The sequence below is a fragment of the Drosophila teissieri genome, chromosome 3R (assembly GCF_016746235.2).
Source record: "Drosophila teissieri strain GT53w chromosome 3R, Prin_Dtei_1.1, whole genome shotgun sequence".
In the NCBI taxonomy this organism is placed as follows: Eukaryota; Metazoa; Arthropoda; class Insecta; order Diptera; family Drosophilidae; genus Drosophila; species Drosophila teissieri.
In genome coordinates this window covers 10333972-10350014 of record NC_053032.1, presented here as the reverse complement: position 1 = coordinate 10350014, position 16043 = coordinate 10333972, and the positions used below count along the sequence as shown (strand labels likewise).

At 43.3% G+C, this 16043-nt stretch overlaps 3 protein-coding genes across 12 annotated transcripts in view; 1 reads left to right on the top strand and 2 right to left on the bottom strand.

Annotated features, from left to right (window-relative positions):
* LOC122622511 (cubilin) overlaps nt 1-12733 on the top strand; it is a 50363-nt gene extending 37630 nt beyond the window's left edge. For 4 of the 9 annotated variants that reach the window (XM_043800991.1, XM_043800993.1, XM_043800992.1 and 1 more), the window contains 13 exons: nt 4116-4293; nt 4371-4397; nt 4539-4747; nt 4826-5039; nt 5350-5567; nt 6001-6127; nt 6194-6295; nt 6584-7012; nt 7084-7487; nt 7676-7845; nt 7905-8082; nt 9943-10122; nt 10450-12733. In XM_043800991.1, the coding sequence (XP_043656926.1) occupies nt 4116-4293; nt 4371-4397; nt 4539-4747; nt 4826-5039; nt 5350-5567; nt 6001-6127; nt 6194-6295; nt 6584-7012; nt 7084-7487; nt 7676-7845; nt 7905-8082; nt 9943-10122; nt 10450-10772 (2759 nt within the window). In that variant the 3' untranslated portion in view covers nt 10773-12733. Of the gene's footprint in view, nt 1-4115; nt 4294-4370; nt 4398-4538; nt 4748-4825; nt 5040-5349; nt 5568-6000; nt 6128-6193; nt 6296-6583; nt 7013-7083; nt 7488-7675; nt 7846-7904; nt 8090-8949; nt 9911-9942; nt 10123-10197; nt 10237-10449 lie in introns of those variants that run through there. The other 5 variants (XR_006326301.1, XM_043800994.1, XR_006326302.1 and 2 more) reach the window with 5 other exon arrangements.
* A 633-nt stretch (nt 12734-13366) lies between these two features.
* LOC122622515 lies at nt 13367-13801 on the bottom strand. Of its 2 annotated transcripts, none has more exons than XM_043800999.1 (2): nt 13652-13801; nt 13367-13591 (listed from the first exon to the last, which is right to left on the bottom strand). In XM_043800999.1, exons 1-2 carry the CDS (start codon nt 13779-13781, stop codon nt 13383-13385), a joined length of 339 nt encoding a protein of 112 aa, XP_043656934.1. In that variant the 5' UTR covers nt 13782-13801; the 3' UTR covers nt 13367-13382. The 2 variants fall into 2 exon arrangements, with proteins under 2 accessions (XP_043656934.1, XP_043656935.1); XM_043801000.1 differs by having other exon boundaries at nt 13367-13576.
* Nucleotides 13802-13988: 187 nt separating this feature from the next.
* LOC122622513 (WD40 repeat-containing protein SMU1) lies at nt 13989-16023 on the bottom strand. Its single transcript, XM_043800996.1, has 5 exons — nt 15834-16023; nt 15699-15765; nt 15387-15645; nt 14228-15306; nt 13989-14162 (listed from the first exon to the last, which is right to left on the bottom strand). The coding sequence occupies exons 1-5, from the start codon at nt 15857-15859 to the stop codon at nt 14064-14066; spliced, it is 1530 nt and encodes a 509-aa protein (XP_043656931.1). The 5' UTR covers nt 15860-16023; the 3' UTR covers nt 13989-14063.
* Between the last annotated feature and the right edge of the window lie 20 nt (nt 16024-16043).

Sequence of the window (16043 nt, the reverse complement as noted above, 5' to 3'; positions counted from 1 at the left end):
GTCTCGATTTGAAAAGTAACTTGAACGTACGCCTCGCGTGAGAAGTTTTTCCTTTTCTGATTGAAAGTTTAAAAGTTTCACTAAACTCACACGAAAAACTCAATCTACAAGGGCCTGGGCCCTTGGTATGCCCTCGGTATGCTAGAGTTCATGAACAAGTGAAAATGTGTAGAGTACATACAATCGATGAAAAACAATGCTAAGGAGATTAGTACAGATTTCCTGAGTGGCTTTCCAATTGAATTAATATTTGAAAAATGATTAGGGGTAGTCTTTGTATTCAAAATGTTCCATCTCCAAGGATGTTTTGAATTTCCAAGATACAATATCCTTGGTGATGCGAATATCTCAGTGGTGAGATCCTTCCGTTCGGGATTATTAAATTCTAGAGAATCCAAGGCACATTCCCTCTTGTCGCCTGGCCCAACTTGTGTGTGTGTGTGGGTGAGTGTCGGTTGGGTTATTAGTGGTATTACGTGCCTCCTGGGGAACGTTTTCGTCATCGTGAGCGTCTTGGTCTGGGTCTCGGTTTCGGTTTCGGTTTGGGTTACGGTCCGGGAGCATTTAGTGACACGCATCCTTGGGGCGCTATTTGCGCCTCACCGCAGGCTGAGGTGTGTGTGAGCCTCCCAGTGCCTCGTCCAATTACACCTGTTCGCAAGCGGTAAATATATTTAGCAGACAACTTGTTTGCCCAATGGAATTGCTGCCATTTAGCAGCTTTTCATTGCTTCAGTTAGTTTTTACGGCACGCAATTAAAAGCTGCTGCATTGTACAGGCTTTGTTCCATCTGCGATGGCATTGAAACCGAGGCGCAGCCAACAAAAGGTGTAAATTAACATAATGACAGGGGCGTCGGGGGACGTCGGGCGAAAGGGGGCTTGATGGCAAGAAAACAAATGCCGGAGCAGAAGTGCAAATGCGTTGCCGAACACAACAAAAATATTTATGGCGATGCAAATGGCGTCTGCATAAAATTTATTGACACTTTACTGCGCATTGTCATTGCGGTGCGAAAAGGGGGCGGCAGTGCGAGGGGGTGGGGCAGCTTCCGCTTGCCAGCGTTTTGTGCTGCGGTTGACATTGCTACGCCCATCGTCACGGCCACGCCTCTAGTTTTTCTACCCGGTAAGCGTGGATTACAAGGATACACATCCACATTATATGGTATTCGTGAAAAGGGGCCCCACCGGAAAACCGGAAAGCCCTATAAACGCGTAGACCTAGGTTCTAGATTATTTGTTGATAAATATTTGAAAATAGCATAACTTTGCCAACAGGATTCTCAGTGCGCTGACTTTTGGATATTGTAGCGCACTTTTGAAACACTGTTCCTTTCTGTAAGTCACGAAGTTATTCTTTATGTTCATACTCAGATAAATATATAAACTAGCCAGATGCCATAAGTTATGCAATACATCTGAACGCAGGGTATCGCATTGTCCAGAAACTTTTCCCTAGAGTTCTTTATATTTTTTGTGGCACGTAGTCAGCCTTGCGTCGCTGCACGCAACGTGTGTTGGTGTGCGGGGGCGAGAGGTGGGTGTGTGTGAGTGCCACACAAATCCGCTTTCATTTTAATGAGCAAACTTTTGCTCGTGCGCCATTTATTTGCTGTTTAGTAAACTGCATTTCGGATAAAATGTCGCTGCTCAGTATGTGTGCATGTGGGCATGGGTTTTTGAAAATTAATTTCAAACACCCAAACGCGGGAAACAAAGGCGGTTAGCAGGGGATAATCGCACAGATCGCTTGCCTAAAGGGATTCTATTCGGTTGCGTGAATAATTAAGTGGAAATTATGTAAACGGCTTAGTTGGGGCTTTGGCCAACACAATGTTGACATGGAGTATACGGTATACGGTGGTGAAATCACAAAATCAATAGGCAAACCGTTTAGTCAGTTAAATTCGAGGCCGCCATTTATCCCATAGTTTTCCGAATTTGATTTCCACCCAAACTCAAACCCAACCCGTACTTTGGGCAACTGCGGACCGCAGCTGCAGCTACACAGCCACAAAAGCCAACACAAAGCATGGCCCAAACCGCCCTTCTCCCCGAAAATCAAACACATCTCTCGGTCGACTCATTTATTATGTGCTCCCAAACGAATTTAATTACAAGCGGAACGCCCCCAAGGCTTGGGTTAATTTGTAACCGGTGTGGCCATTTATGTGGAATTTAAAGCTGTCAGCTAAACGCAAATTGGATCAATCATAATTTTGGGGATGCCTAAACGTAATAGTTAATGGTAAAAAACTATTTACACAGGTTTTAAGCCCGTCCCAAATGGATTAAAACATATTTGCCATAGTAATAAAATATATGCAAATTGCAAACCATCTAATACATGCGATACAAAAAGACCATCCATTAAATGCAGAGAAGAAAAGAATATTTAGTGGTCCTGACTTGTTATTCTCTTGAACCCAACATGTGCTAAACTAACGAAAGTCCAAAGTTCAAGTTACAAGAAAAGCAATAGTTGCCTACACATTTCTGTGCCTCTGGCCTCTGGCCACTGATGGTATTTCAGCAATTTGAAGTTCATCGAGCTAAGGCCAGAGTAGTTGGATTTCATTTATTAAACTAATTAAAAATATAGCAGAGTGTTTTCCATGGAAGAGTCTAATAAAAGGCTTACGGGGCTTTTGGAGTCAAGAGAAGTGGATGCTGCTCAAATCACCTTGAACAATGCAGCGCAGTGTGTGCTAGTGTTTCTGTGTGTGTGTTTTGGAAAGCTCTTAATAATTTCCGCTGGCTTTGGCACACAGAAACAGGCACTCGTACTCTACGTTGCGTATACGCCACGGCAGCCGACGCACGTCGAGTACATGAGTTTCCTTTCCCTACTATCTGCACTATCGGTGGATTCGCTTGTCGTGTGGCTAGCACCCATACCCACCCCCAAGCCCAAAGCTGAAAGCTGAAAGCCATTTTGATAGATAGATGCGGAGCGTGTGAGCAAACAAACAAATGGACAGACGGTCGGACAGCTTGTCATAAAGTCGAGAAGCGCATTTCCATGTTGGGCGTCAAGTTGTGACTGAAACAGAGCAGGTGCCCCAATCCAAGCATATCGAAATCATTAACGCTGTCTATTTGTCTACCCCCCGCTTTCAAACCACCCCTCAAAACACACCCACTCCGCCCACCACCACCCACAACCCACCGTGCAGGCGGTGCTCATTTAAAGTCGAACGGCGCCGACGGAGAGCCTTGGATGCAGCCGGTGGTGGCCTATTTGGAGGTGTCGTCGCGACCCACGAAATCGCCAAGTAGGTGGCGCCATCTCACCCTTTCTATCTTCCCCTCTCCTCCCACAAACAGCCAAACAACCAACCACCCAACACCACTCACACACACCCTATCAAGTTCAAGTCCCCCTCTCGATGTGTGTGTGTGCGCCTTGGGCCGCGCGCGTGTGTGTTTGTTTTTTGGTGTGCGAGTGCCTGCAATGCGCGCCCGTAGTTAACAGTTGCGTTTTACTGTCCACCCGTAGTTCCAGTTGCCCTAGTTGACCAACTGAAATCGCTTCCTAGTTGTACACATAGCAAACGAAAACCAAACACCCGCCAGAGAAGAAGTCAAAAGATTAGATCTGAAGTGCCCATAAAGTGCAACTATGCTATCTAATCAGCTAAATAGTTTAATCTTGCGTTTTTGCTGACATTAACGAAAAAGTATTAACTTAATGATATTGAAATGAACGCAGCTTAACAGGATTCATAGAATACATTCTCCTTATGACAATTAAAGATGGATTGTCATGATTCTTTGAGATGATTCTATAAGATTAGAATCAGATTAAAAATTAAATTTAAAGAATTATCTTTGATATCAATACTTGATTTTTCTAAGATCCCTAGCTGGAGTTTCATAAGTAAATTGCTGATATTTTTCTCTGTGCACACAAAGCCATACACACCCACACATTGACATGCCTTGTTAACAGCTCTTGTTCCGCTGCTACGTTCTGTGTATGTGTTCTGTATTGCTGTGTGTGTCAATGTCTAGTCTATATCCCGCAGTAAACAGTAAGCATCCTGTAAACTTATCAATGGCCATGTGGCGTGCCAACTTCGCCGCCCCACTTTTCTCGTCCTTTTCCACAGAGTGTGACCAGACCTTCGTGTCGCGGATCGGTGGACCCCAGAATGGCAGCTTCTCGGCCCCGCTGCTGCACAACCATCGCAATCACTCGCGCCAATGCCTCTACACCTTCCTAGCAGGACCCGGTCAGCGCGTCGAAGTAGTTTTTAAATCGTTTAATTTAAGAGGAAGTCCGCCAGAGTAAGTGGAAATCGAATGACTGGCGAAAGTTTACCAGGCACTGATACTTCCTTCTCTCTGCTTACTCCCATTTCCAGCGGTTCGGCCGTCGGTGAGTTACCAAGGTAAATATGAAACAGAACTTGGTCCTTTTAGGTGAACTTGGACGGGGATAAGTACAATTGTTTTAATTATTTGTGCTGCCCATATCTATGTTCCTTCCAATTTATTTATGCTGAATACCACCATGTCTTCTCTCCTTTCAGTTGTGTTCATGAGTACATGGATATCTACTCGGAGGTGCAGTCGTCGGAGCCAGCGGAACTGATCAACTCGCCATTCGGGGGCCGCTACTGCGGCACCATTCCGCCGCGTCGTCGCATTTCCATGTATCGGGCAGTTGCGATTTCATTTTTTAGCAACAAGAACGTGACCACGGACCTGTTCGAGGGCACGTTTAGGTTTATAAATGCATGTGAGTAGAGAGTTCGGGGGAATTACCAGAGCCGCCCACCGTTACTGACTGTCTTGTGATTTCCTTCCACCCGAAAAGCGGAATATGAAATTGGCATACCCATTGCGGGGTCGCCATGTTCCTACACGATAACGCCCAGCATGAGCGTCAACAAAACTGGTGCGCTCATATCGCCAACCTATCCAGGTGCCTATCCGAAGGATATGTCATGCACATATCAGTTTCTTGGTGAATCGAATCAGAGGGTTAGATTAGAGTTTCGGGATTTTGATCTATTTTTTGGTGGACCACAGTGAGTACCTCTAATGCTGCACAGTTAAACACACTCAAAAGACACACAGAGAAATGAAAACACCCAATCACACAACCGGTAACAAGTCAAGATCAAAGCAAGTGCTGGCCAAAACTGCTCTGGCCAAAACTTGCTCTGATTGGCAGCCCACACTACCACAATCTGTGAACTATCTATACCGAATTTACCCTCATCCGAATGTCTCTAAAGCCAACTCTTCTCTATCCAATCTGCTATTCCAATCTGCAATTCGTCTACAACCAAATTTCAACAACATCACCACCACTGCAAACCAAACCAAAATAAACAGCTGCCCATTTGACTATGTGAAAGTGTACGATGGTCCAGATAATTCGTCAGCATTAATCGGTACATATTGCGGGCAGCAAAGAAACTTAGTTTTGTATTCGAGCGAGTCGAGCCTTTTTGTTCATTTTTATACGTTATCGCGCACCGCAAATACCCAAAATCGTGGCTTTAAAGGAATTTATGAATTTAGCGAGAGTTTTGTTAAATTAGATTTTATACGTAAGTACTGCCAAACATCTATAATGTACACACTATGTTTGTTGTTTCAGTTATGCCCATCCCGGCAACCATTTTGTGGTGCTCCAAAATGCTCACCGAAAAGTGTGGCCTACTTATTGGGGCATCACAAAATGGTTGCCACGGCGAATAGCATTCGTCAGCTAATTGTATGTGCTTGAACCAACCTATTCACTGGCTTTGTTCGTTTTGTGTGCTATTTTAAGTTTCATTTATCTAACTATCGACACTACAAATTCTAATCTCTCCACACCTTCTCTCTACTTCAAAAACAAATAACTATTTCAACGCTATCTGGTGATTTCCGATCTGCTCTACAATTCGAACTGATCTGATCTGATTGCTCTATCGAAATTCAATTCAAACTAATCATTCGCTACAAAAACGAAACTGCAATTTGTAATACGTAAATCAGGTGAAAATGATGGCATTCACATACGTGGCTCAGAATGTGATCAAAAGATTTTATCGAAGAAGGAATCCACTGGCTTTGTGCTCTCACCCAACTATCCCTATCCCTATATACCAAAAACTGTGTGTAGGTGAGTAAAACTTCCTAGTTTCTTCAATGGAGAATGGTTTAATTTAATATTTCCATCGTCATTTAGATATTTCATCTATGGCATGCAGGATGCCCAGCATCTGGAGCGTGTGCGTCTCGAGTTTAACGCTTTCAATATACCTAAGGTGGAGCACAAGGACAAGAGCGAGTGAGTAGTTTCGTAACTTATTATAAGTAATTAAAGGAAAAAGATATCAAATAAGCTGGCAGCTGGGGTAGTAAATAATAAACAGACAATTAATACTCACACAACAGAATTTGTATTCCAGTTCGGGACTTCAAATGTTTGCCAAAGACTTATCGCTAAACATAAGCCTTTATTTTAAGTAAAGTAATTATTCAAAATATCATAAGTAGAGCATATTATAGTTTATTATATAGTTTATAAATTACTGAACTTCAATTTATATTACGCAACTATCTAAATCTATCAAAGGTCCAACTGCACGGACGGCTATCTAAAGATCTATCTGAAGGGCCAGGAGACGGCCGATGCCTACGACAAGTTCGACTACGAGTTGTGCGGCAATGAGACGCAGCGGGTGATCAGCGAGGGACCGCGGCTGGCCATGGTCTTCAGTTCGGGTGAGCTGCAGGGTCGTGGCTTCAAGGGCAAGTACACCTTCGAGACGGAGTACAAGATTCCGGGCACGGCGGCGCCGGACGGCACCTGCAGCTTCACCTACGTGAGCAGTTCCAAGAAGCGCGGCGAACTGAACAGCCCGAGATACCCCTCCAATTATCCCTCGGACACGAATTGCTCATATCTGTTTCTTGCCGAGGCCGATGAGCAGGTGACCATTGTGTTTGACCACTTCAAGATCAAGGCGGACAACAATGCAAACGCCACGGCGGGAGCTTATGGGTAAGAGCGCGATCAAGGATCCATTAATAGTAATAGTATATCAACACATTGATTTACATATTTGATCGTAGTTCTGGCGCCTGCTTCGAGGACTGGCTGGAGATGTATGTCGTCTACCGGGACAACAACGACCGCCTGCTGGGCCGCTACTGCGGTCAGACAGCCCCCGGACCCGTCGAGAGCCCGCGGGGAGCGGTGGGGCTGCGGATCACCCTGCACACGGACCAGGAGAGCGTGGCCAGCGGCTTCAAGGCCCGCTACTTCTTCGAGTCGGCCAAGTCGGATGCCGGCGACTGCGGCGGCAACTTCAGCAACCAGGACTCGGGCCTCATCACCTCGCCCAACTGGCCAGCCGGCTACAAGGCACCTGGCCGGGGCATGGCCTCCAACGCCTGCAACTGGGTGATGAAGGCACGCCCCGGCTACAAGCTGTCCATTCACTTTGAGCAGTTCGGCCTGGAAGGAGACCCAGCCAGTAAGTCACCAAGTCGTGTGAGAATGGGGAAACTAGTTGTTTATAAGAAGATAAACTATAGCTGATTTAATTATTTCTATTTACTTCTAAGACAACTGGAACCTTTATTTTAAATATAATTCCTTATTAGATATTATAATTCCTATTATATATTCTATCTATAATAATTATTATTATTTCATATCCAGATCGCGGGTGTCCTGCCGCTGTGCTGCGGCTGTGGATGAACGTGGACTCCGACCAGCCGCCGCTGGAGCTGTGTGGCGAAAAGCCGCCCGTGGAGCAGTGGCACTATACCTCTACTGGCCAGACGGCGCGCATCAGCTTCACCACCAGCGACAAGACAGTGGGTGCCCAGGTATGAGCAAACGCGATAATCTCCCAGAGATGGTGGCCCCTAACCTTTCCACCCAACAGGGCTTCCGCATTGTGTGGACCGAGATACAGGACTCCGGTCCGGGTCCGCCGTCCGTGGGTCTGCACTGCGAGTCGACGTACCACTTCCAGTGCGGAGCCGGATACTGCATCTCGGATAAGCTGCGATGCGACGGGGTCAAGAACTGCGGACCCGGCGACGATACTGACGAATTGCACTGTGAGTCGTGAGTGAGTCGAACGGTTCAGTTCAATTTTTATTTGCCTTCTTTTGCCTAAGTTTTCGTAACCGAGTATCTTAAGTTTGTCTCGTGTTTGTGTTTCCAGTGCGTCCGCTGTGTGGGCGAGCCATTCAGTTTCCAATCTCAGTTTTCCTTGGTTTTCCTTGGTTTTCCTTTGTTTTCCACGGTTACACGTTGTAGCTCATGTGCGATCTTGCGTTCCTTACACTTTTCATTTGATGCGTGAAGAAAACTTGAACCCGACGAAACACTTGCAAACCGTTAACCACTAAATATAACAACTATATAATAATCGATACTAATTTAAAACCAACTAAAGTGACCTCAATCCATATCCTATATACCTCTTTCTCGCTACGTCTTTTTGCACCTAAGTATTCGTATTTTGTCCTGATCTTTTACTAGCTGTTTTGTTCCCTCCATTTTCGATGGCCAGACCTTTGTACATACCTCCTCCTCTTCGATAGTCTGGGGTGCTCCCTATCCCTGCATTTCACCGATGCATTTCTCTTTATCTCACCCGATTTATCACCTCGAATGGCATTCAGCACACTATCAACAGACCCAGATACATATATACCCGTATACTTGATATCCGTCTGGGGATGTCTACAGCCACGCCCACACTAAACTCATCTTTCTCTCTTTCTCTCTCTACTTGTCTAATTCTCCCTCTGTTTCTCTCTGTTCTTTCTTTTGTCTCCACTAACAAAACTGAATACCACTACCAACTACAAACTGTTCGACTGTTCGACTGTGAAACTGTTTAAACTTGAAAAACTCCCCTCCTCGAACCCGAATATTTAAAAATCGAAAAACAAAAAAAAACCCAATCCTTGGCACAGGTGACGCAAACTCCACGCATTTGCCCACATTTCTACAGACATTTGTTTTAGCAATTACGGCATTAGTGTTAAATACGTACAACTAAAGTTAAACAAGAACAAAACTCGAAAAATCAAAATTTTTAAATCAAAATTGGAATTGCCACGAGAATCAAACACGTGAAACATAACTAAGATAACAAATTGAAATGAATGGAGCATTCTGCTAGCAAGAATTTGTACTCATTTTTCTAACAACAAAACGAAGCAACCAAACCAAAAATACTAACTGTAATATCTAAGTAAATGAAACTCTTGGTCACAATTAACACGTGAGTTCCGCATAAGCTTGTCTACAATCGATCCACACTCCACGCTCATGACATGCACAGAGTTCAAACCAAGATTACATGCCACTCCAATCTGGAGAAACCCCCGAACCCATAACCCCAAACCACGTAGATTGCCGCAATTGGAGAAGATCACAGTTCACAGCCCAATGATTAAACGACCATCCCAAGTTTATCCTTTGTTGCATCCTTTAGTTCACTTCAATCGCATTTTGGGAGTTAAGTTTACATATGTAGTACGCATGCCTCCGAGTTTTGGTTCTGGCTTCTTTGTGTTCCTTTGGAACCTTTCCACCTTCACCTGTCATGTGTGCACCGCATCGATCAGATGTATATATAGAGCATATATCTTCCTGGTGCCTTTGTTAAACTGAACTGAATTTTCTAAACCGCCTAAGCCTAAATATATCAAAATGCTAAACTTGTGTAACCCACTTAAAAAACCAGAAAAAATGGAAACCACAGTACACAGAACAAGAACACCCAGTTCAGACTCACCCACATGACACACACTCGATAATCTCAGCTAACTAGAGATCGCAAAACACATTCCTAGCTATAAGGCATATTCTCGATCAACTAACCTAAAGTGTGTTGTTATTATTGATTAACGTATGAACTCTGTGCTCTTGCTCTCCCCTCGCAACTATTGCAAACCATGCAGGTACCACGGAAGCGGCCGAGGAGGACTACGACGTCCTAATTATAATAACGCTTCTCGTCGTCTCGTCCCTAATCTGTCTCCTATGCATACTCTGTCACTCCAGAAGAAGCCGTAGGAACCATGTCCGCCAACTGGGCCTACATCGGAATGCACATTACGACTCGCAGACCAGTGCAACGGGTGAGTCTCCTATGAAATATTTTTTAAATCTTTTTGTACAATATATACGTATTCAACACTTTATGTTTTCTGTAGGTTTTCTTTGAGTGTGGTTTTATTTCATTTGTTTTCAAGGTAATCTCTCTCGTTTTTATTCTTTACCTAAGTTTGCGTGTTTCTGATATCTTAAAGTCAACGAGTATTTCTTATTTCTTTACATAATATAAATGATTTCAAAGAGCAAACTAGCTTAAGAAATCTGTTTAATACCAGAAACACTTTTATTAATTAATATTTATATGTTTATAAAACTTTTTAATGTTTAAATCCCCTTTTCTCATGGTGCAGCGGGTCTCAGCTCCAGTCGCAGGCATCTGCAGAGTGGAGGCGCCAGCATTGCGGGCAGTTTGCATGGTATCAACAGCGGCAACCTGATGATCCCGCCCGCCCCACTTCCGCCCACCAGCGTGCCGCCGCCGCCACACATCTGCATCGCCGGCGTGGACATGGGAATGGGGATGGGGATGGGACACGGGCTGATGTCCAACGGGGAGGACGATGAGGACGATCTGGAGCTCGACGAGGACCAGCTGGACGCGGACATTTTCATCAACGATGTGCACTTCGATGAGGACAACATCGATCATGTCAACCAAATGGCGAACGTCTAACGATGGTTCGGTGCAGTTTTAGGCACTTTTATCGCAACCTTCAGTTTCGGTTTTAAAACGCATTTAGAATAAGGCTATCTACATAGGTAATGGCGAACGAAGCAACTTTGCAGAGCAAGAACAGTAGATTACACACACTCCCACAGTGCAAACTGACACGCAGACACAGGATACAGTAAAACAGTGAAACACGAGTACAGTAAAACCGGGAGGCAAGCAGAAACAAACAGAATTCAAAAGTTAACAATACCTAAAAGACAAGAAATTATGCAAAAATGCGAATTGATTAAGACGTAAAATTAATAACGAGCGAAACGGGATGGTTAGTAGCATTAGAGATGGGCAGGCAAAGCGGAATCTAAGCTAAATAAGTACAGTAGGGCGAGCATGTTGTAGTTGCGATAACTCGATTAGCCAGAAGCGTTTCACATAAGGGATGATGGAGGAATAAGAAACAAATAACAGCTACATTTAATAACTATATTATACACATAGCGAAATACGTACGGCGGAGCGGAGAGAGCGCACAAAGAGCACAGGCCGATGTGCGGATGTGGAGAAAGCAAGGAGAAGCCGAGCGGCGGAAACGGAAACGAGCCAAAAATAGTGGAGCGGAAGTGCATGTACGAATCATTTTCATAGCCACAAGAGACCGCAGACAAGACGAAAAATAAAATAAAGTTGTTGATTTTTATATTTGATACGAGTAATATTTAGGTGAAGCATAAATTGAATTAATTATACAACAGAAAAAACGAAGACGAAATAACGTTAATAAAACAATACACACAATTCGCAAAACAGATAGATAAACCAATAATGAATAACGGCAGCAACATACTAAAGGGCATAAAACAATAATAATTACTTATCTTTACATACGCGCATGACTTTTTATTTACACATTTTGTACAAAAGATCTTCGACCCTTGAGGCTACACAAATCAAACTTACAACAACAAAAGGAGAAGACGAAATAATGCATAAATAAAAGAATTAGTGACTATCAAAACTGTATCTTCCAGCAAAGAATAAAAGCAAAAAGTTTAATGACGCTAAATCGAAACGTTTATATGAGAATTAAAGGGAATTTGAATAAATTATAGTGGCCCCAAAGACGGAAAATGATTGCGAGAAATGGAAAGTAAATAAATTCAAAGATTTTTGTCTATTTAAGCACATTTTTATAAACATTTAAGGCGAACAAGAATATTTATAAAAATGTATACGCGAAAGGGAATGATAATAATAAAGTAAATTATACAAAAAGCTAAACACAAAAATCTAAATACAGGAAACGCAATATTAAGTTACTTTTTTTGTCGGGTCGAATTCTATTTGACGATTGACTTTTCAATGAAATATAATTTTATGTTATTTTATCAACGTAACGTTATACACATGCAAACCTGTTTCGAAGCTAAAGGCGATTTTGGTTGAAATTGTTTCCTCCGTTTTGGAGCTAAATGATAAATTCCCCGAAATTTCCAAGCATAAATAATAATTATTGGTTTCATAGCGCACGTACGTTTTGCAAAGAAAATTGAGGAAAATAAAGAATACGGCTTAAATCAGCGATGGAAACTTAAACCCGTTTGACGTAAAAACCAGTTATAATAAAGGTATGTAGGTGTTAAAAAAATGCTACATTAATTAAAAAAGAATGATAAAAAAAGCGAAAATAAATACAATTACATTGATGAAGTAAACCGTTGTTAAATTGTTGCATAAAAAAGCATAATGATCAAGAACTCCTAGGACTTAATTCGTATAAATAAACTTTAGTTTAAGTGTACAAATTTTGTTGTTGTATTACATTAAAACCGAACAGAAAACCCAGAGCAAAGAATTCAATTAGTTAATAAAAACTCTAAATTTGTGTTCTAGCAATAAAAATTAAACATAAATTTAAAGAAAAATAGTACGAGAACGTAAAGCTAATAAAAAGTTTGAAAAAAGAATGTCCCCGACAAAAACCTATCCCAAAACCAAAAAAAAAATGTTCTAAACTAAAAAGTTTACTAAAGTAACACAAAGTTAAACTAAAACACCCCAAAAAAGCAAATGTTAAAATTACAATTAAACCTATAAATAAGACACTTAAAGAAAGGAGTCAAACACATTTGAATTGAGAGACGTTTTTCAAATTTCAAAACCCGATACAGAAATCAGAAAACCGAATCTCGGGCGCACTTATTGGCAGAGAACATGGCGCCATTTGCCAAAGAGAGATAACCGAATAACAAATAAAATAGTTGAATGATAAAACGCAGAACAAAAATTTCAAATTAAAAGGAAACACCTACAAAAACAATTCCATGTTAACATTAAATATAAATAAAGGTAATTAAATAAATGAATACTAAAACCAATTAAATAACTAACTTTTTGATTCTGTTCTATTGGTGGGATGCCTGCTTTTATATTTTTTGGTTTCTAAATTTAGTTAATTAAGTTTAATTTATAAAATGCGCCTTTCCTTAGAATTTGTAAAGAATTTTCATTTGTGATAATTTATTATTGGAAAACTGAATAAACAGATACAGAATAAACGTTAAGGTGTATCATATAATGAACGAAATGCATGCATCATTTCATCTTGTCGCTGAGCTAGTTTTGAGAATTTATGCGAAACTTCTCCAGCATTTTATTGATAGCCTCCTCATCGCCATCGATCTTGGCCTTCTCCTGCTGCAACACCTCCTGGAAAGTCTTTTGTTTAGTGCCCACCAAGTAAAAGTCCTCATCGGAAATGGTGACCTGTGCATCGACACCGGAAGCACTCCCCTCGTAGATGTCCAATGCTTTGAAATCAAAGACTACGATGAGACGGTCAACGGTGGGCTAACCCACAACAAGGCCTCCTCCTTCCCACTCACCCATGCTCTTGATGAGATTACCATCCACGTCGGTGAAGTTGAACTGAAACGTGTTAACGACGGTGCGCCGGGCAGGATCCGATTCCTTCAACTTGTTGCGAATCTTCTCGATGATCTCGTCGCTCTTCATGTTGCAAGTGAACGGGCTGAGTGTCGCTGCTCGACTAATTTAGGTGCTGGAACCGCAATTGAGGCAAACTCTGCGGATTAGCGCTCTGAGAGGTTGGCGCTTTGCATAATGCTTAATTAAAGTCAATTTGTTTCATATAGGCAAGATTGAAGATATTGATGTGCAGGAATGGGTGAGGGCATGAGAAAAACTGCAAGTGCTTTGGGGTCAGTAGGTATATTTCGGCAGCTAAAATAAGACTACCAACTAAAACTAGGTGTGAAAGTGAATTGCTTATATGGTCTAGGGCTTCCAAAGCCTCAGCAGGCCGTCCTCACTGTAGCTGGCCAGCAGATTTTGATGCGGATGATGTGTCAGGCCAATGACGTCCTTTTCATGAACCTATGGGAGAAATATCAGGTTTTTTTTAAACGGATTGAAAACAAACAGTTTCTGGAGCAGCTTACGTTCAAAGTACGCTCCAGTTTACCGGAGGAGACGGAGAAACAGTAAAGCACCTGATCCTCTCCGGCGCAGTATATGAACTCTCCTCGCGGCGAAAGAGTGGCTGAGATAAAGGCTCCACCCTCGCGCTTACCCGACGAGAAGGATCGCACAATCTGGCCCTGCATGTTCATAATAACTACAGTATTGGATCTGTTGCAGACAATGAAGTGCTCGGGATTCTTGGGCAGGATGAGGACTGTGTTAACGGCCAGCTCGTTGCCAAGGGGCTTGTACGTGGCCACGCACTCGGTAGTTTTAAGGGACCAAACCTTAACTGTGCCGTCGGAAGATGCGCTGAGCACGCTGTGTCCGTCAGGCGTAAAGGTTGCTTCGTTTACAAACGATGAGTGCCCCTTGAACTCCTTTAGCATCTTTCCTGACTTCAGTCCATGCAGTCTCACAGTGTAGTCAAATGACGCGCTAAGAACCTGGCTGTTATCTCGCGAGAACTGCAGACAAGTGATTCCTTTGGTGTGGGCTTTCTCGAATTTCCGCAAACACTGACCGGTGATGATGCGCCACACCTTGATTTGGCCATCTTGTGCGCCCGATGCCACCATCTCGGAGTCTCGGGAGAAGTTCAGCGCCAGCACCGCCTGTTCCATCATCATGAACTGGTCCTGCGCCTGGTACTTGAGATCCTTTCTCACCTTGCCGGTGGTAAAGTTCCAGACCTCAAGGAAGCCGTCCACACTGCCCGTTATCAGGTACTGACCATCCGGCGAGAACTGAGCGCACTCAACGTGCGACTTTTGGCCAAATTTGATTTGTCGGAAAAGCTGGGTGGGATACATTTCTTCTTCCTGATCCTTCATAGCAGCCTTGCCGCGGAACAAATCGATGGTGGTGCCGGGAGGAAGGAGACCTTGGTGCTGTTGCCATTTTAAAGCTTGTCCCAGCAGCGCCAAGAGCCTGGAGGAGGGCACCACATGCACTTCACCACTGAGCTCTTGGGCTATGGCCGTGCGTCGCTTCTCCTTGCTACTTCCCTCTGCATAGGCTTCCCTGGGATCGAAATAAGCGCGCTGCAGCATGTTTTCTAGAGACAATTTAATACATTTTAAATTAAAAATATAAACTTTTAATGTTTGCGAAACCAACGAGTGGTTAATAATTTACCCAGATGAATGTATCGTTCCGGCTCCTGCTGCTTTAACATGCTCATGGGATCCGTCTGGCGGAGCAGAGACCTTGCTGCGCCCAGTTCCCTGAGCTCAATCAGCTCCAGAACTATCTGCTCGTACAGATTGAGTAGCTTCTTATCCGGTAATTTGAGGGACTGGGTTACTTTAAGCACGGTGTCCCAGTGCCCGTTGGAGATGTCCTGCACAAAGCCATCCACGCTATCCACCGTATTCAGGGAGACACCGGTTTCCTCCTGAAAGTCCAAGATCATAAAGAGACCAACTCTCTGGGGGGCATGGCACTAACCTGTAACGTTTGCAGGGTCTTCATAAGGTTGGACTCCTTCAGATACTGCTGGATGAGCCGAATGACACTTTGTTTGGGGGGTAAATCACGAAAATAGTAAAAACTGGGTGTTAGTGGTCGAGTTCCAATACTCACTCGGCTGATTCGATTTCTATGGACATCGCTAACCAAGTGCCGGGTCTAAGAGGCCTTTAGAAATAGGTTTTAATACAGGTTTTTAAAAATTTACAATAATATTGATAAAATTCGCGTCGTTGTAGGGATGGCGAACAACCGATATCCATGCACAGAACAGCTGACCGTTATCGTTATCGCCGACAGCTGATTCTCAGCACAAGCGAACGC